The sequence below is a fragment of the Festucalex cinctus genome, chromosome 4 (genome assembly GCF_051991245.1).
Source record: "Festucalex cinctus isolate MCC-2025b chromosome 4, RoL_Fcin_1.0, whole genome shotgun sequence".
NCBI classification, from domain to species: Eukaryota; Metazoa; Chordata; class Actinopteri; order Syngnathiformes; family Syngnathidae; genus Festucalex; species Festucalex cinctus.
In genome coordinates, this window is record NC_135414.1 from 25448008 (window position 1) to 25469559 (window position 21552).

A 21552-nucleotide genomic window follows, 5' to 3' on the forward strand; every position below is an offset into this window, starting at 1 on the left:
ACTAATGGCTCTCCCAGTTATCCATTTGATAGTTTTGCCTGCCATGTCCATGCACACGCTGAACAGGCAGAATATAAACTGAATTCAAGTCGCTGCCTGTGCATAATTGGATATAACATGTTCACAACATTCAACATGGTTAGAATCATGGTGATGTTGACTTTTTTTCTGTGGGTGTCAAAATTATTTTTAGTTAATTTAAAGGTACTTTAACGGCACTAATTTGTTTTAACGCGTGATTAATGACCACCATTTACTTGGAAAGCCTGTACTGGGGGAATTCCAGTCGCAACACAGCAGGCACGTCCATGTCGAAATTTTGCAGCAATAAGTTTAATAATGGCATATAGATTTGTGGAGAACTGGGGTCAAGTTGTATTTTACAATTTTAAAAATGTGCAGAATTTCACAAGTTACTTCATGTTAAAGATTAGAAAAATGGACTGAGCTGTCACAGTCTTACAAATGCAATTATGCCATCTAGTGGCAGAAAAATTACGTCAACACATATCAATATCACACTCATTTTTTTTACAGTAAAATATTTTTTTTCTGATTTTAACTAAACTATGAATTCTTATGAAATTACTGTATTAATGACTAAAATATGCAGCCATACTTCTATATACTTATTCATAAGCCACTTAACTTGAAACAGTAACTTTTGTCAAGTGACCTAAAATATGTCATATTTCTACTTACCTGTATGTTACTTTTGCATAAAATACTACTACATTCTGATAAGAGCAGGTTCATGAGATACCAATGTGCAATCTTGATTGCAACACCCTTGGATACGTTCAAGTTTCATGCTATATACATTCTACAATCTAGAAACCACAATACACTCACTTGAAGTGATGCCTTACCATCAACATGTTAAAAATTTCTCTGCGACAAAAAAAACAAAACGGTTTGAGAGTAGAGTTTCATCATCAAGTAACACAAGTATCAGGATGTCTGCGTACGTGAGTGTGCGTATGTCAATAATATGCTCCATCTCTGTCAGCACTGACTACATTAATATTTCATCTACAAGGTGGAATACAGCAGTCTCATAACAGAAGCACTCATTCATTTAAAGGCATGAGAGCACACACAGAGAACATGCACACGAACGCACGCACAGTTTGCTGCCTGAGAAGGGATCACCACTGCTATTAAAAATTGATTAGCTGTCATTGTATCATCTTCCCCCCAAGGTCAAGTCTCAAGCCGTGTGTGCATGCAAAATGTGGAGTGCATAGATGAGATGGATAAAAAAAAAAAAAGAAAAAGAAAAAAATCGGCCTCTGTCCTTCAGTTATTGAAAACACTGAGAAATGGAGATGAGCATGGATGAAAGGATGACCAGGAGAGAGCTCGAGGATAAGAATGAAGCAGTTTAACCCTTCAGCTTTTTGTTTCCCTCTCCTTTAATTCCCCTCCTAGTATCATTGACTTTTAGATTTAGAAAGGTAATAATGCTCATCTGCAAATATGTTGACCCTCTCATGTGGCTAAATCTAAAATATTGGGGAAAAGCTTTTAGTGTGACACAGTACACCACTGGATCCATCAATCCAGCCATTTTCTTTACAGTACAGCTTATGAATAGGATGGATGGATGGATGGATGGATGGATGGATGGATGGATGGATGGATGGATGGATGGATGGAAGGAAGGAAGGAAGGAAGGAAGGAAGGAAGGAAGGAAGGAAGGAAGGAAGGAAGGAAGGAAGGAAAAGCTAAATCCACTTGTTTTTATCCATCTCAGGTGGCAGCCATTTTGCCCACTTGCTGTCAACTGAAAATGACTTTTGACCAATCATGGCTCACCTGTGTTCTGAAGCTGAGCCATGAGTGGTTGTTGATGTGATGTCATTTTCAGTAGACAGCAAGTGGCAAAATGGCCACCCCCTGAGATGGGTAAAAGTGGGTAGATTTTGCTACTTTATATTCCACAAGCACATTATTATTAAGAATGTTGTGTTTAGGCTATTGGAGGAACATACAAGATATTATTGTAAAGACTTTTTTTGTGCAGTCGTGTGTAGTAATTAGCGCTATCTAGTGGTCAAAGAATAGCATTAGAATAGCATTAGAAGCACACAGGAGCACGCACACTACGGTGGCTCAGATTTCACCACCAATTTGTATTTTGGATGGATGGATGGATGGATGGATGTTTATGTGATACAACATTATTATTTTTTTTTTTGCTTGCTGTTGACATAAACAGTCGGTTTTTAGTTCACCACTAGAGGGCGCTAGGGATCACTGAATGTCCCTTTATGGAAATACATACATAGTAGTAGATCCAACAAATTTACCAAATGTGTTACCATCATCATATTTTTGCACTACATGACAGTCACTAGACTAAGTGTTCATTTTGTATAACTTAATTTCCTTGACTGATACACGGGCACCTCTGCGCTCCTCAATGAGAGGCTCCCAGCTGTTTGATTTAATTACGGTGAAGTGAGTAGGCACCTGCGACCTATAGGACATCACAGAGCGTAACAATACCACAAGGGAAGGTGAGATACGCACGCCACTCAGGAACATCCTCCAAGGGATTGGGATTCATTTGACATCTCTGGACGGAAGCAGGCTTGTAAAACACGCATGTGCGCACACACACATGACCAACGCAGGCTGATTTCCCTCGGCTTTAAATGTGACGTCTCAATCTGTTTCCTGTCATATTAATATCAGACCTGTAAATGTATCTCGCTGCCTTCCATTGGGGGATTTGCTGCTCATTGGACATCTTTCATTGTGGGAATGCTTTTCAGCATTCCCACATATGTTATTCGGATTCTTTGCGAGAATGCTTAAGCATTCCCACATATGTTATTGTGATTTTTATTCCCCCATTTTTTGCAGCATAACAACTCCCACATAATACTTCCAATTTACACTGTTCAAATTTCAACTAGCTTAAAAAATTCACACCTCCAGGGGTATATATATCGTCTGATTCCACATTACTTACTAGTATTGGCACAAATTAACTTGTAATCTCAACTGTTCTCCATTCATTTTCAATGGGACAGACATTGAACTTTTTCTAAGTATCACTTTCCATGCCCATTTCCATACATATAACGTATCATCATTACCAGGTGTCTTACACTACTCAGTGGCACAGTTGGTAAAGTGCATTGTCCAGTAACCAGGAGATCATAATTTCATAATTTATCTCTCAATTTACTTCATAAGCATTCCACATGCATTCAGATGTTAGCATTCAGCTATTAGCATTCAGCTTTCAGCATTCCCACACAATTTCTCCAGAAATTGCACTTAGTCTAGTTATTATTATTTCAGGCATATTTTATTCTCCACACTTTTTTGATGTGCAAAAACTCCCACATAATACATCCGATTAACACTGTTAAAATTTCAACTTGCTTCAATAATTCACGCCATCTTTGGTATATATCATTTGATTCCACATAAATTACAGTACTCGCACAATTTAATGTTAAATATGAACTTTCCCCCCCGTTTTCAATGGGACTGACATTGACCTTTTTCCAAATCCCACTTTCCCACGGCAACTTCCATACATACAACTTTTCATCATTACCAGCTCTATGATACTGCTCAGCAAATCTCGCTTGGGAAATGTTTTATTAGCATTCAACTTTCAGTATTCCCATGCAATTTCTGCAGAAATTGCACTTTGCCTAGTTGTACAATGTAATCCTATAAAATGTGGTGCATGCAAGGTGCAGGGTTGTGGGTTGTGTGCAAGTGTGCAAATGCCATTGCAGCAGGGGACGTCGACCCCCCGCTGCTGGTGACATTTTTCTTGGAGAAATGTCACCCCAGTCATGTTGGTGCATGTGCACGTGTGTATTTGATTAGCTCACGGCGAGATCTGATTGATTTTGTGTAACACAAGCTAGTTATGTTGGAGAGTAGCAGGATATTCGCGACAAATTTCCATTCCACATCACAGCAGTGTGAAGTCTTATCTAGAGCACACTGCTTAGGCAGGAAATTTGAGAATAAGCACAAGCAAGCAGACATCGAACTAAGCGGGTGATTTAGTGTTTTGATCAAAGTCAGGGTGAGTTGAGCTCAACAGCCTCAAACACAAATGCAAGTAAGACACCAACCGATGCGACTGTCTATATGTGCCCTGTGATTGGCTAGCGACCAGTCCAGGGTGTATGGAGCCTCTTGGACATAATCAGCTGGGATAGGCTCAAGATCAATCTAATTATGGAAAAGTGGTAGAGAAAATGGATGAATGAATGGATGTTTTTTTTTTTTTTTGTGATAACTAGAAAGAAGCAACAAGCAGTGCCAATGTGGTTGAATTAAGATGCTACAAGGCAGACTGCGAATATGTGTGTGCCCGTGTACTTGTGTGTGTCTTCCTGACAACCGAGGAGACATCTGTCACTTCCATATGGAGATGAACTCAAATGGAGGCTCAAAAGTGAGCACTAATTGGTTGCGCAAAAGAATGGATTTGACATTTAAAATGTTATTTTAAAGCCAAATTGTTGTTGTTACAGGCCGCAGCGTGACCAAACTAAAATTAACCACAGTAACCAAAATGTTGCTGTAATCTGCAGGCGTGTCTTGTTGAGGTTCATTTTTTTGCTTCTAAGAAAAGTGAGATGCTGATTATTGGTCCTGCCTGGTACAAGCACCTGCAACTTTAAAACTCGTTTTACGATTTAGTTCTACACTATCAATCCTAGAATGCAACTAATCTCCTTCGTGCCTCACCACCTAACAGCTGACGTTTGGCCTGTTTTACTGCCACTTCTCCGCCCTCCTTCCTCTTCTGCACACATGTAGGGTCTTGGTCCCCTCTCAATGTCTCTTTGTCACAATAGATATCATCTTTTTTACGTCTGTTTGTTGCTTTTGTCATGCGAACCCACACACGCGCACGTGAATGAACTGTCAGTGAGCACAAAACTGTGGAAGGGGGTGGGGGGGCACTAAAAACTCATTACATGGACAATCGATATTGCACACACTTCAGCAGCATCCACGCCACGTACATTTCATCAAGTGCTGGCTAGGGTGACAGATGACTTTTGTCAGCTTGAGATGTGTTACCGTGGTAACCATTAGGCATATTTTTAGTACGATACGGCAGAGGTGACTTGGGACCAAAACATCCAGCTTCAGGTCAGAATTGTGAAACAGTTAGATGATGTCATACACTCATTGAAACCTATAGTTATCCAAGTTCTCATTCTTAAAATAGAAAAGAGTTGTATTCATATTTTAGTGAATGAGAATGACAAATAAATACATCTCTTACCTTTCCCAGACCAGGCGTGTCTTTGATCTTATTGGCCGCACGAAGTAGGCAGGGAGGGGCAGGGGGCGGGGCTGCCAGGAGGGCGGAGCCGAAATTGGTGGGGAACAATTGGCTGTCGCATGTTGGCGACGATGATGTCACAGGCAGCGGCGCTGTCGCGGCAGCTTTCAACTTCTTCTTCTTGGATGTTAGATTCAGCTTTTGTGCGGCTCTGACAGGGAAACAACAGACGAAAGACGACAGATGTTCATGTTTTTGATTCATTCAAGCCATAATTGATGTTTTAAGCCTGCTAACAAGGATCTAGCATGGCATCCTTTAAAGTTTGACAGAAATGCTAATTGCAGACTGGAGCTACGCGCGCGCACGCACGCACGCACACACCGTTGTTGACATAAGTCGCAACATCTGGAAGGGGAGTGTCTCATTTGCTTTCTTGTTGCTCTATTCCCTGTGGCGTTCTGCTCAAAGGGAGCCACCAAAAAATGATATTTATATTTCTGCTGCATCTATTCCCAACTCAGGCGCTCTCCTTTGTTCTCTCTTTTTAACTTCCACTTCTAAATCTCTCCTTCTTCCCCTCCATCTGCAGCTCTTGTTCACTCGTTTTTAGCTTCTTGAATATTTCTCTCCAACAGAGCACAATTCTCCATGATTGTTGTTGAAACATAAAAAATTGTTGTTGTTCATTATTAAGAGGAATACATTTTTTTTTCTCTTGCAAATCAAGAATTTTCAGTAGGCTGCAGCCCAAATATTTCGCTATAAGGCACACCTTCAATGAATGACATATTTTCAAACTTTTTCCATATATAAGGCGCTACAGTAGAGGCTGGGGTTACGTTATGCATCCATTAGATGGCGCTGCGCTAAAGGGAATGCCAACAAAACAGTCAGATAGGTCAGTCAAACTTTATTAATCGATTACAAACCAGCTTTCTGACAAGTCCATTCACTCCCAAAATGAATAAAAAGCTGTTGTTGTTTTTTATTTTCTCTGAGGTAAAGTATTAGTATTAGCTCGCGATCCAAGATGGCGGGATCTTCTGCGCATGCGCGTCACCGATCGTGCAGGGTCACCGATAGCGTCTTAACAGCGAGACCTGTTGTGGCTCAATATTGATCCATATATAAGGCGCACTGGATTAGAAGGCGCATGGTCAGCTTTTGGAAAAATTGAAGGCTTTTAGGTGCACCTTATAGTGCGGAAAATACGGTAAATTAAATTCAATCTTTTCCATGCACAACTGTTAATGGAAAAATTGCAAAAGTAATTTATGAATTAGTGAGAATTAATTCACAAAGAGGCTGAATATTAAGATTATAATCGCGTAATTGAGCTCTGAAGCAGTCGGAATGCTGCGGTTTGTCATTCTTCGGATGTATTAACGTGAGGCTCGAGCGAGAGAGCGGACCTCGTGCCCTGGCGCAGACTCGGTCAAAGAGCTAGATCTCACATCATTGGCTTTCAATTAAGTGCGGCGGGTTACTGAGATGAGCGCAAGGCAGAGGAGGCGGGCAGGTGGCTGTAGTGTGGAAATAATGGAGGGACACTAGAGGAGCAATGAGATGAGCAGTGTGGGTTGCAAATTGAATGTTGGCCAATTGAAGCATTAATTTCTTCAAGAAGATTTGGAAAGTGCATCATTACGGACGCAATCTTTGGTGTGTACAATATGCAAACAAAATAAAAATAAAAAAGAATGCAGCCACTCCTCTTTTAACTGGAATGATTTAAAAATTCTTGTTTGCTTTAAATGTCCTCATGGCTTCATGGCACCTCGTTCTCTGAGGTCGGCAGATCTGGCTCTTCTTGTTCTTTAATCAAAAACCAAGTTAGTTGAGAGGCGATCAGGCCTTTTTAGTGGCCGCGCTGAGACTATGAAACGATCAGGCTGGTCAGTTCACTTCCTGTTTTTAAGTTACCACTAAAAACTCACTTATTCTTACTCACGTTTACACCCCGTTGAGAGTTGACTCTGTTACAGTTTTAGTTACAGTTTAGTTTTCTGTCTTTTCATGGTTTTATTATTGTATTGTTTTTCACTTTATTGTTGTTGCCTATTTTGTGCCCTTTTCTTCAATTTGTGTGTACACAGCACTAGGGGTGGGAACCTCTGGCTACCTCACGATACATTATGCGATACAAGGCTCACGATAACGATTATTTCACGATATGACGATACCCCGATGATCGCTGTATTGCTCAGGTAATAAATCCACGATAATCTATGATAAAACTAATCATAAAATAACAATAATAATAATAATAATAATAATAATAATAATAATAATAATAATAATAATAATAAGAAGAAGAAGAAGAATATGAATAAATAAAAATAATAAAATAAATAAAAATCAATAAATAATAATACAAATTAAAAAACAAAATAAAATAATTATATTATTATAATAAAATAATATACATAAATATAAATACATAATATAAAAATATAAATAAAATAATAAAAATAATAAAAAAATAAAACTAAGCTCATACGTCTTCTTCGCGTCCATTTTAATGAACTTATAATTAGTTAAACTTGATATATTCACTTTGGACTAACTTAATTCAATCATGTGTGAACAAATTGAAGCGATTTTTTTTTTTAAGTTGGTCAACAATTCAATTGGTAATCTTAAATCGGTTCAACAATTCTCTTTTTAGAGTGTGCTTTATAAATAAAGTTGGATGAGATTGGTGCAATGTTGTAGTCACTTTGCGACAGTAAGATGATGGACATGCAGTGACAGGAATCCCTCTCACATAGAGGCATCACTTTACGATAATCCGCTTGTCAAATCCATCAGTTTGACAAATAGTCATAACAGGGTACAGGTGTGCGTGTGTGTGTGTTCTATCTATAGCTACACACACATATACACGCACACCTCCACATCTAATTGGAAGCGTTTAATGACAAGTGGCCTGGGATTTGGCTGAGTGGATCTATTCCAATCTAACTCTAAAATGAAGGGCACTTGTTTTCCATCCATCGACTGCACCCCCCCATCCATCAGCACCTCCTCTGTCTGCCAGCCTCCATCCTTCTCATATACAATACAACCCTCCGTCCTCCATTCCCTTTGTTCATTCCTCCACTCGTCTCCATCCTTCACTTCTCTGCCTTCCCTCTTCTCGCTTCAATCCCTCTCACGTCGCAATCAGCCACCAGATCTGCCCCTGCATTTTAATCCTCTCTCCCCAATTATTCTTTATCCTCTTGCAGCGCTCTCGTCTCTCCTCCCCTCAGTGACTCTTGCACCTTCAGCGCAACCAGTCTTCAAAAATATCGAACGCCATGCTCAAGTTGAAATTGCCTTCTGAAAAAGGCAAATGATAAAATTGAAGACTATCTTGAGGGTTTATAGCAGATCTTTGCATTACCGCAAAATCATGCCCATATGGATGAGAATCACGCTAAAATGTTGGTATCATTATCCATTTGGACCGAGAAATATATGAAGTAGGACTGAAACGATTACTCACATAACTTGTATAATTCAATTCGAGAAGAGTCCAATCAAAATGTTAGCCTCAACACTTTGCAGTGATTGAAGACGGAAAAAGTTCAACGTTTGCGATCATTTCCAATTTGAAAAAGGAAATAGCAATGGCAGAACCAACTAACCGCAACAGAATGTCTACTATGGCCAGTACAAGTTATTGATGTTAGCTAATTTAATATAGCCTACTGCTTTTTAAAACCACACATGCTCAAAGTCATATTATAGTGTAGACGGTGAATAAAATCTAAATGTATACTTTATTGCTTAATAATGCCATATCAGGTTTTATCTGATTCATCGATTAATTGATGGCATGATCAGTTGAACAATTTGTAATAAAAAGTATTCACGAGCTACACACCTAAAATGAAAATTTTGGTTTGAGTTCATCGTAATGGCAGCATGCTCGTCGTCATGGTGTCGATGTAAGTAATGTTAGGTATCAAATTATGAGATACATTTCTGTCAAAAATTACAGTTGGAAATGGTAACGTGAATTTTGAGACAAAGACTGACATACCTTAGTGACATGCTTAGAAGGTATAAAACATGCGCTCTCTGTATAATGCAGAGCTTGTACTTAACAACAATAATAGATATGGCAATTACTGTAAAACCTGTTTGAGCTTTACAATCAAAAGTATCCTTATCTATGTAAAGGAAGATTTTTTTTTAATACAGCCCTCGCATTGGCTCTTATTATAATGTGCAAATGTACCTAATGTAGTGTCGAGTATTTGAGGATGTTCATCCAGTTGATCAGAGATTATGAAATTGAGTAACAAAAAGCCGTTTATTGATTTTCTGTCTTCAACATTGTGATCCATGACTAAATTGACAACCAATTTAGGTATTAAAGAGGCATGAACATCAGTAAGAAGTAAAGAGAAAACCTCCCCCTCACTATTAGCCGTTCTCTTTCCAAAAATAACAACACCTTTCCAATTCTCCAAGTCACTTGGGACCAATTCATTTACTCTAGCACCTCCGGCTATGCACGCTCACCGACCACACAAATCCCCACAGAGGCAATCGCCAGAGCTTGCAGTTAAAAAAAAAATAATAAAATCCTGCACTGATAGAAACTCCCTTCCCCCAGCACACACCCTCACCTAGCATGTTGAGCATGTCTCCATCTTTTTACCCAGCGTCCCCAGAGGGCCACTGCAGCACGGGAGGGGAAACGACAGAGCGCCACAGCAGTATGAGAGTGACATATTCACGGAGCCATTGGCACTAATGAAAGATATTAGTCATACATGCATTAGCGGCGGTGTGGAGGATGGAGGAGGTCAGTGTGGAGTCAGGAGGATTGAGGAAAGGGAGTTGGAAGCAAGAAAAGAACCAAGGAATGAGAAATAGAAATGAATGGAGGCGGGACAATGGCATTGGGCAAGGAAATGGACAGAGGGATTTGGCGCCGGTGTGTGTGTGTCTAATAAGGGTGTCTGCATGCAGTCCACGTCTAAGGGTAAAGAGCATGGCAGCCATTGGGATTTAGCAGCACTGCATGGCTGCATCGACCATAAACACATACGTGAAACCAGCAAAAAGGACCGCCTAGACAGTTGTGTGTTCACAATTAGCCTTGTGAGACACACAAACATACGTAGGTGTCTATGTGCAGCATATGGGGGTCACATTTGGAACAAAGGAATCACTTTGTCCCTTTTGACGTCTTTAAGACAAACCGCCACAAGATACACAATCCAATTAAACGGCAACAAAGAGAAGCCAAATACACAACAACACGATTGACACCTGCAGCATTTCAACAAACTATTTGTTCTTTCACTCTAGACGTTGATGCTTGTAGTAAGTGAGGCCAAACGCAACTGGTTGTGCATGGTTGGAATGTCAGCCAGATGTGTGTCGGACCGTGTGTGCGCCTCCCAGTTCAAAGGTGACAGAAGGAAAAGGAAAAAGACAGCATGATTACATGTTTGTGTGAGTTCCGCTTGGATTTACAAGCTGGTCATGACACTTGGTGGGTTAAGAACGTAACACTGGAGGAGCACGTCAGTATTCCCCCCCCCCCCCCCCCCCCCCCCAAACCTAAATTAGAAGCAGTACATAGAGGCAAACTATTTTCCTCTCCAGAAACATTAGTGAGATTTTGAGCTATGAGACGAAGTGACATCAGAGACATCGTAGCGATTTTGCCGGCTAAAACAACACACTTGAGTAAGCCTGGTTTGTTAAAAATTGATATGTAGGAACCACAACTGTGTCAGCAAAAGTGTACAGAGTCATTTTCACAAAGTAAACTGCCTTTGGAAAGAAGTCCGACGGTTCTTGCTCTTAGCGGCTCGCTGGTAGGTACTAGCCGCTAACGACTAGCCGCTAACGACTAGCCGCTAACGACTAGCCGCTAACCCTAGCAACAGGCACCACATTTTACAATGTCGGTGTAATTAATTCGAGTTTTTATTTAAATCTTTAATTAGTGATTGAACATAATTTCAGGACGACTTTTTCTTGATGTTGGTGGCCATAGTTTGTGATGTCATTTTAAACTTAAACTAGTGTCCAACTATCCAACTTCCATTCGGGAAGATGAATCAAGTCAGCCATCATGCGCTGCCAGGAACAACTTCAAAATAAAAGTATTCCAAGACGCTGGCATCCGTGTATTACTGTATTTGGGAAGATTTTATTTTGAAATTTGTCTTCTCACCAAATCAGTGGTATGTTACCGTAATACATATCATTAACAATTGTTGCTGCGGGTGTCCTGACTTGTCTTCTCTATGATGTGCCTGAGAGAAAAAGATCTCTTTTTTTTTTTTTTTTTCTTAATAATCGAGGTACTCAAATTACTCATTTTAGGACTCATTTTAGCCCTAGTGCCCTTTAACAATAGAAGTACCGTCACTGTATACAATTATTGTTATTGCTTGATAACGCTTGCTGAATGTGAATTTCAACAGTGCTTCGGCTGCTTTGATGACATAATAATAGCCTTTGTCACCATTTATTATTTAGTATTCATTTTGGCTACCCATCCATAATCATCCATAATTTATGCTCAACAGTCATGTCTTATTGACCTTGTGTCACGCTGAGTGTCTTCATATTTGATGACGTGAAGAAATAATTTCATTATGGGAAAAAAAAAAAAAGGTGACTGGCTATTTTGCGGGACATTTCAGAAAATCTTGACTTTTTCTCCGTTCTACTTGCACGATATATGTATATATAGTACCGTGTATAAAATTCAGAAATCTACCAAGCATATGCTGCATGACCAAGTGAGTACATCTTACCTGGCAAAAAAGGAGGCTGCAGATGAGCTGGTGGTCTGTGACGTGGTGGTTGTCACCGCAGTGTATGAAGGGGAGTGTGTGTTGTAGCGGTTCAGGGCAGCCTCGGTCAAACCTTCTCTGGATGCCTCCGACACCATTTGGGAGATCTAATTCAGAGACAACAGAGAAATTAAGAATGAGGAAAGTTCATTTTGATCACAAGCAATTTCATTGGATTGTGTTTTTATACTTGAAAATTGCAGTAAATGGAAAACCATCAACCACTATGGTTTGTGATTGCTACATGCCAGGAAAACCTTTTGACTACAGGAACCACTTAAAGTTCTGACAGAGCACCAATTCCTAATCACTTCAGCAAATATTTCATCAAATGTTGGGTGCTTATTTTTCCCTCTCAATGCTTCTCAATCCCCCTTCCATCCATATCAATGAGGAATGAGTGTTTTGAGTTGAGAACTAATGAAACTCATATCTTAAGGCACCACTGCACTCCAAACAGCACCACGAAGATTGTTGTATTTTTACAAACTTTTTCAGATGCATGACTCCTCTGTATTACATATAAAATACAAATCTTAAAAATGTGTTCAAGTCGGTCACTGTAAGTTCAAAAATGACTTCTGCAACTAGGTTGATATAATGATTGCATGTGTTCCAATTGGAAGAAAAATATGGATTATTGATTATTTTTGCCTGAGAGTTTGTACATGGATTATGCCTGTGGACTACGGAGGAACGAAACTGCCAAAATTTGAAATAAATAAATGACGAAATAAATAAATAAATGACTAAAAGTGAAAATAAAAACGGGTTTATTTCCATTTATATTTATTTTTTTGGATATAATTTTCGAATTATATTTTTTATATTCATTTTTATTTTCACTTTTATTAATGTATTTATGTATTTAATCATTTATTTATTTAGTTATTTATTTATTTTGAATTTTGGCAGTTTTGGGCCCGTACTGCCAAGTCAAAATGTTATTCAAATGAGGGGGCGGTCCTAAGCGTGTGTTGGGTTGGACTCCACCGTTGCAAACTGCCTGTCATTGGTCGAGTGAGCAGCTCGGCGAACGAGTGTCTCACCGGCTTGCAATGGAGAGCTCCAGCAATGGACGACGATCATGTCCACAGTCACCTCAACTTGCGACTTGAGTTGTGAGAAAACTTTTTTATATTCATTTTTATTTTCACTTTTAGTCATTTATTTATTTATTTATTTATTTATTTACTCATTTATTTATTCTGAATTTTGGCAGTTTTGGTCCTCCATAGTGGACAGCTAATTTTGCATGTCCACCTGTGAATCTGTGTGTGCGCGCGCGCATATTTATTGCAAAAAGGTTCACAGGGTCCAAGCATGCAGCTTGCTGTCTTGATAAATCACCTCTAGTAAATGAGATGCCTCTATAGTTTATACCACACTCCTCTGTGCATTGACGCCCATTTCCAGTCGCTCACTGAGCTCTCCAGTGCTGAATTATTAAAGCTATGGACCACTTTTTCAAAAACGGGTCTAGTAGGAAAGCAAAGTGTATTCATATTGTTGAATTAGTAGTATGACATTTTTGACCAGAAGGTCAACAACATCATTTTAATCATTTGGAGCTCGATTGTTCAAGAGCAGCTAAATTAAGATTGCCACTGTAAAACAAGAAAGAATCATGCACAATACAGTCACTGACGACATTAATTCTATCTGCACAACATAATCAGATATCAAATATAACAGTAGCATGAACAAGATGTTAAATACACATGACAAGAAACATGTGCAGTAAATAATGGTAGATGACAACAGTGTTTCCAAGTGGGCATCCATCAGTTGTTTATGATATTGTATGTATGTTGTTCAACACTAACTCGCCGCAACATATCGACCACTTCCACACGATAATGAGAACCAGGAAAGAGTAGCATGCAATCCAGTTGTGTACCGCTGCCAGCTACAATCACAACAATTAACATATTTAATTAATTATTCTTTGATGTTGTCAATCAAAACGGAACATTATTATCTTTACAATGGATCGATACACCTGACATTGAGCGGGCGCACCGAATGTAAAATTAAGGGCGAGCCGACATTGGATTTGATGAATGTGACAGAATTCCAAGGAACATTTGAGGTCAAAATGAAAAAAAAGCGCACTTAATCTATCAACCCTCCTTTTCCGCTGTTCTGTTTCATTCTTGGGGTTTAAAAAAAAAAAAAAAAAAAAGGGTTAAAACTGTGCTCGTTCATCTTCATTATGAGCCGACCTCCATTTCCAAAACATTCACCTTCCTCATCTGTCTCTCTTAGATTTATTGTATTCTCCCACTTCTTTCCAAAAGCAGGCCACGCTGTCAAACCAAAAATAAAAAATAAAAAATCCGGCCTGAAATTTAGGATGAAGAGTATGTGTGTGTGGTCTTGTCTGCTATTACCAGGGGAACAGACATCCTGGTTATCTGTAAACTAATCGAACATCTTTACTTCAGTCGAGTATAGAAGCAGAGAGACATTGGGGGAGATATATAGCAAACTTGTAGCAAAATTTGAAATGTTAGTCACTTAGTTGAAACAGGATTCTGGTGTGACACCATGAGAAACAAAATACATCCTGTCACCCGTTTTCTCTCAAAAACTGCCATGAAGAGAGAGCTTAGCAATGAGCACAGACAATTTCAATAAAAGCGTGAGATGGAATTTTTTTTTTTTTGTAGCGCACATCGGCACCCCGACGTGTCTCATATTTACAGAGAAAGTTGCAGTGCCCAAGGAATACAACATCAGACATCGTGACTCAACTAGACATGCTGAGGCGTATGCAAAAATACCAAACGAGATGAGGGAGTGAGTACTGAGTTGCCAATCTTAAAACATGTCAACTGAGGCGACAAGATATTTTTAAGAACGCAAGCAAAGAGAGTGATGCGGCAGTCAAAGCTAAATACGTGGTGAGGTGAGTGAGATGATTGCGAAGGTGGGCGGGAAAGCTATTCAAAGAAGGCGAGTTTTTTTTGGGTTTTTTTTAAAGTGTGTGTTACAGGCTACTAGTTTAGTCTGGAAAAACGAAGGGCCACTTTAGCAACATCGTCTTTGTAGAGCGCATTGTAGTTAGCAATGATGCTAATGGAGACATACATGAGCAGAGTCATGGCTGCTCCGCCCATAACATGACCACTAAAATAGGAGATCTGGAGTTCCGATTGTAACAACAGATATACTATTCTGTCTTTTTGTCTACAAATTTTTACTACTTGCCACTGTACATTTAAACTCTATGAACAATATGTCTCTTTCTAGCCTTGATGAACATGTCTTCCTTCAGCATCTCTCCATAGGACTTTGTTGTGAGCTCTCGCCATATTCCACTTGACAAAGCGCCTTTCGATCGTCGCTGTTGGCAGCTCCTCCCCCTTTAGTTTCCAGTCTCTCTGGGGTGTGAGTCTAAACACGGGTGATTTATGATCCTGCTCTATTTCTCCTCTACTGCCGAACCGCCATTACTGTCAAAATTTACGGCAGAAACACTGACATTGCACACCTCCCACAAGAGACGCAAACTCTAACAAAGACATGCACCACATTCAATAGTATCAAAACTGAACACTCACTAGACACTTCATTAGGTACACTGTCAGAGAGGGAGAAAATAATTGAGCAAGGTGTTTCCTTATTTTGATTGTAGTTTGCTGTGGTGTATGGTGTTATGCTAAGGTAAGATCTTACCTTAGAATAACATTTTTATTTAGGACACACTAAAAATAACAATTTGACAAGTATAAACTCACAACATTACAATTAATAATCTTCATAATTTTAAATACATTTGTTTTGTGTATGAGAAAATAATTGTAATTGAGAAACCAAATCAGAAGTATGAGCATTAAAGAGGAGGTCAACCCCCATTTTTTTTTTTTTTTTTGACAATATGTTCTACGCAGCCCCACTAGTCTAAATATGGCATTTTGGTTATTATTGCATTAGTGGAATAAGAGTTTAAGCAGCTCAGCTGCTCAGCTTTAAAAAACAGGTGAGCTGTGATTGGTCATTGCCTGAGCAACTGTGATGTCATCTTCAGTCGACAGCAAGTGACAAGATGGCCGCCCCATAAGATGGATAAAAACGGCTGGTTTTTGCTTCATAACTCAAATTCCATAAATGTATATTCATCAGAATGTCATGTTTAGACTAGTGAGGTCACATATAACATATTGTCAAGAAATGTATGAGGTTGACTTCCACTCTAACCCCGGGTTTTCACTGGATGCGGTTGCGGTGCGGTTGCGGTGCGGTGCGTCTTGACTGCGTGCTCCGGACGGGTCAATTTTTTTGTCAATCCACACCGGCTCCGCACAGCTGCGGTCCGGCAGCTCCGTCGCCGCCCACTTCCCAACGTGTCTCGCGGGACCGCGCGCGCGCGATCATGTGGCATTTCACAACGAGAGGTGGACTTCTTTTGATTTAACATTTTCTTCTTCTTCTTCTATGAGATTCCATGCAGCATCCATTTTGGTTGTCCTTGTAAAGTATATTAATAACGAGAGTCGGGTCAGTGCGGGTCCACTCTTTATTTCTGTCTTCCGCGTCCGGCTGCCGCTCAGTACGGCAAGCGAGACGGGCACAACAAGCAATCGCGAACATCAAACTCACAATACATTACAGTCCTTATAAAAAGGATGTGCCATGTCATATATTATTTTGTGGTTTTCCACCTCCAATATAAACCTCTCCTCGTCCATGTTCGCTGGTGTCTAAACCGTGAATGAGCACATGGCCCGGCGACGCCCACGTCACGTTTTGCTGAAAAACTTGCGAAATAGGAGCTGGCGAGTGTTTTATTCTGAAAAGTAACCGGAAATTTATTTTGAAACTGCCTCGGTCTTCCTGTCCCGCTCGATGTGTTTTGTGCTAGCTTGCCATTTGCCGGAGGCCTACCGCTGCGGCGTCCGGCAAAAATAGAAAATAGGTCTATCCTTGCGGAAGGCTTTCGGCACGCCGCAGGCCTTCCGCAGTCGACACGCAACGCACCCGCAAGCGGTGTAAACTGCACCATTCGAATGAATGGAATCTAATTGCTTGCGTCGCCGGACCGCACCGCAACCGCACCGCAACCGGTGAAAACCCGGGGTAAGTTAGTTAAAAGAAAACTAATACTGTATCAGTACAACAGTCACATTATTATGTGGCAAAGTTGTAATTTCACAAGAATAAATTTCAGTGTTTACACGTTTCAATTAAATTTCCAATGATGACTATAAAGGTCTTGCTGGAAAGGCAGCTGTGGACATTCACTTAAAAAATTTAATATAATTCTTGTAACATTACTTGTACAGTTGTATTATCACATCTTTTTTTCATCGAGGAATATGACTTGTTGCACGAGATTGGATTCTTTTATAGTTTTGCTGTAATTCTCCTTTCTACTTACTATCTGTCATCAAATATAAAGACAAGCCATGGTAGCTGCTAAATGTCACCATTTTAATTTTTTTTTTTTTTTGATAACACAATCTCATTCAAATCCTGCACTGAATATCAATTAGAAAAGTATGGAAAGCAGTGGCGAAGATTTAATTAATATAAAGCAGATAACGTTTGAGGAAGACAAGATAAATAGACATTGGAAATAAGTGCAGAAAAAACGGCATGAATGTGGGTGAGAGAGAGAGAGAGAGAGAGAGAGAGAGAGAGAGAGAGAGGATGAGTGTAAAATGAGTTGGTTACTGGGGGGGTGTGACAGAGTCCCTAGAGTTCTAATTATCACTGTATGAATTATTACATCTGTAGAACACGTTTGCATGCCCACACGCACACCTCAGGATCTCCCCTGGAGTCCCTCGCATGCACCTCTGGACTGCTCATCACTGCGGGCGTTCTTCTTCCTCCTCCTCCCTTCTCTATTCTTTTTCTCTCACTTCCTGTCTCCTCTAAACCATTTCGGTATCTTGAGAAGTCTCTTGGATTACATTTAAGAGTCTCAAGTGGTCTTGGTGACACAAAAAAAAAAATGTTAGTGTTGAATAGACATGGGCCTAAGGTCCGATTTTGTCATGGTAGAAAAAACATCAGACTGTGATGTGTGTTTATTAGGGGTGTGAATTGCCTAGTACCTGACGATTCGATTCGTATCACGATTCACAGGTCACGATTCGATTCGATCCCGATACGAATTTATAAGTCGATTGTTGCGATTTTTTTCATTCAAATTTAGAAAATACTAATCAGTAAGCTTGTAGAGTGTAAGATTTATATGAAAATGTATTATTTATTTATATGAAATTTCAGACTTATAGAGGTTGTAATCTGTTTCATGTTTGAACAGCATTAAAATAAAATATTAAGGCTTAATGTTCCGTTCATATAACATTCTTCCATGCTCAAGGTGTGAATCCTAAAAAAAAAAAAAAAAAAAAAAAAAAAACGATTCTGCCGATTATTGAATCGATTCGAGAATCGCGCGATGTAGTATCGCGATATATCGCCGAATCGATTTTTTTTTTTTTAACACCCCTAGTGTTTATAAAACAAATCTCAGTATGATGAAAGACAATTCTTCGGCAATGCAACCTACAACCATAAACATATTGTTAAATGAATACCTGTCTGATAGCGTCAATCAAAACTGAGCAATATTATCTTTTTAAAGGCACAATATTTGACAAAGCTCTTGTAATGGATCCAATGAAATTGCCAGTGAGTGCATTTTTAATATACAGTACAAGAGAAGAGCACAGAGGAGGGAGATTAAAAGGAAAAGTCGATGTGAAAATGACAAGCGTGTTGTCAATTAATGAGTGCATACTACATTAACTAATTAATCCCAAATGCAAACACATTAGATGTCGCTCTTCTTTACATGTCTGCTGTACTAATAAGAGCAGATTATTTCCCCACTATTCCCATTGGCTGAAACCCTGGGAACCAATAATGAATGCTGTAAATGAATAGAGTACATTGATATAATATACAATATTTAGAATATCAGTAGTTAGTTGTTTGCTTTCACAATAGTCCTGAGTTTTGATTTATTAAAAAATGACATTACAGTAAATCATCTTTTTTCATTTCTTTTTTCTTTTTTTAAATCAATTTAGTTTTGCTTCTAGACAAGACGATAGTTTTCTGCTAGAATTGAAGAAATAAAAAATGTTGATTACAAGCAAATTATTCATTTGCTATATTGTAATATATTTTCATTTTTTAAAGGAATACTTGACTCATTGAGCCATTTTCAGCAGTAAATAATAATTTGTCCAGAATGAATTTGATAATATATTTTTTGAGATTTTTTATGTACAATTAATACCTTTAAAAACATTTTTTCCACTTGCTGCTGACTGAAGATGACATCACCTGTGCTGAGGAAGTAGATAACGACCAATCATGCTCAGTTTTCTGACCAAACCCAGAAATGAAGTTATCAAATTCAATTTGGACAAAATATTAACTTTTTACTGCTGAAAATGGCTCAATGAGTCAAGTATCCCTTTTAGGCTTGTTTCTGGTCCCTTGGATTAACCTGAAAAGAAAAAAAAAATGCTCCACAAGATTAGAAAGTTGCTCTTAAAATGAAGCCATGGATTCACAAACCTGCTCCACAAAGATAGAGGGGGGAAAAAATGAGCCATGATACTCAATTTTCTTACAGAGCAGCATCCACTCTAATAGAACCATTACCAACCACTTGAACAAATAAATGCCACTTGGAAAAAAACAACAGCTTGTTACGAAAGCTACATTAGAAACTTAAGTAGGGAACAATTTCTTCCCCATCCAATTACTCCATTAGTAGCTAGGATCCAAAAATAAATGCAGCGTAATGCAAGCACGTATTAGTTCAACCAATCAACAAATATCAGTGGCTATAGGTCAACTATAACAAGACCTCCTCTGAAATAGAACGTGAATAAAATCAAGGTCACTGACCATGATTTGAAGAGTTATGTTAATTCTCCAGTTATCCTACCTGGTACGGATAGAGCGTAACTCCTCCATTAGTTCTGTTCACGTGCTGATGACCTGCTGTGTTGTTACTGCTGTTTGTACTGCCATTCCCTGGACTATTTACTGCACTCACAGTCTGCTGTTGGGCCACCGCCGCTTTTCCAGAACAGGGCGACCCGTTCCGTCTTTCCATCCCACCTCCGAGCCCCAGCGAGCTGGGTTTGGAGCCCAGTCTGTGCACTTGCTGGCTCAAGGGCGCACAGGAGGCCGTTTGTCCAGCAGAAGGACTCCCGTGGCCAGGGGCGGACAGTGCATGGCTGGGGCTCGGTGTCGGGGTCTGGCCGGGACTCGGGGAGGGTGACGGCGATGAGGGGCGAGTGAGGTGTGAAGCGGCAGCTGCGGATGACGAGGAAGAGGAGGGCAGAAGCGAGGAGGGCCATTCCCTTGATCCGGAGGCTCCCTGGGAAGCGAAGCGGCCAAAGAAAGGAGGCGGGGACGAGGAAGGAGACAGATCCCACTGGTCCAGGGTGAGCACCAGGCGCACGGCTTCCTGTTTGAGCTGCGTGAGGTGAGTGGCGCACACGTCGCAGCGGCTGTCGCGCTCGTTCCATGCCCGCCGGGAACTGTTGGGGACTTGCAGCTTATCGTGGAGGAGGAGGGGGAAGGACGGGTCCTAGGGGAGGAAGAGAGAAACACAAGAGTTTAGGCTCAATCTATTTACTTAGGGCGGCGTGGCTCAGTGGTAGAGTGGTCATTTCCCATCCGTGATTTGGTTTGATCCTCACCCCTGGTGACCACGTTGAAGTGTCCTTGAGCAAGACACTGAACCCCGATTTGTTCCTTTGGTGTGCGAGTGTGAGACTTTGTAAAACGCTTTGGGCACTATAGCTAAAAAAAAGTGCTATATAAATAGCAGTCCATACTTTACCCATTTCAATACACTGAAGTTTCATAGTCATTGCTGATGTAATGATTCATTTGCCTGACCTTCATACTGTCAGTGTGGGTTCAGATCCCACTCAGTGACGGGCGTGAACGGTTGTCTTTTTATATATAGAAGCTGCGATAGACTCCTGCAATCCGCCACCCTGAACAGGATAGCCGCTATGTAAAATGGATGCATAATGTGATTTGCTTATTTAATCTGTAAAATGTCTTCAAAGATGAAACTGTTCTACACAAAACATTAATTACAATCTGAAAATTAAAAAATAAGTGCTTTTGTGGTTAAGACAAAACAGACTGCAAAATGCATGAATGAACACAAACAACATAATTAGTGTTTCAATTTTACCTCTTATCAAGTCATACTGATTTGTTAAGCACTAATTAACAGTTGTTTGCTAAAAAAAAAAAAAAAAAAGGATATAATTCAAGATTGAAACAAACAAAAAAACAGCTTCTGCTTTCAATATTTTTCTTCTGAACAAATATAAAGACCAATATGAGAACTTCTGCAAAGGTTCCAGTCGTTCCTTTTCTAGCTTTACATCCAGTATTTATGTAGGTGTTTATTATACAATGATATAAGTATGGTACTGTATTTGTATGACA

At 39.7% G+C, this 21552-nt stretch overlaps 1 protein-coding gene across 3 annotated transcripts in view; it reads right to left on the reverse strand.

The window, feature by feature from the left end:
* kif26ba (kinesin family member 26Ba) overlaps window positions 1–21552 on the reverse strand; it is a 75640-nt gene that overhangs the window by 26407 nt on the left and 27681 nt on the right. For all 3 annotated transcript variants that reach the window (XM_077519887.1, XM_077519886.1, XM_077519885.1), the window contains exons 3-5: window positions 20021–20671; window positions 12061–12206; window positions 5282–5492 (exon numbers count right to left, since the gene is read on the reverse strand). In XM_077519887.1, the coding sequence (XP_077376013.1) occupies window positions 5282–5492; window positions 12061–12206; window positions 20021–20671 (1008 nt within the window). The remainder of the gene's footprint in view (window positions 1–5281; window positions 5493–12060; window positions 12207–20020; window positions 20672–21552) is intronic.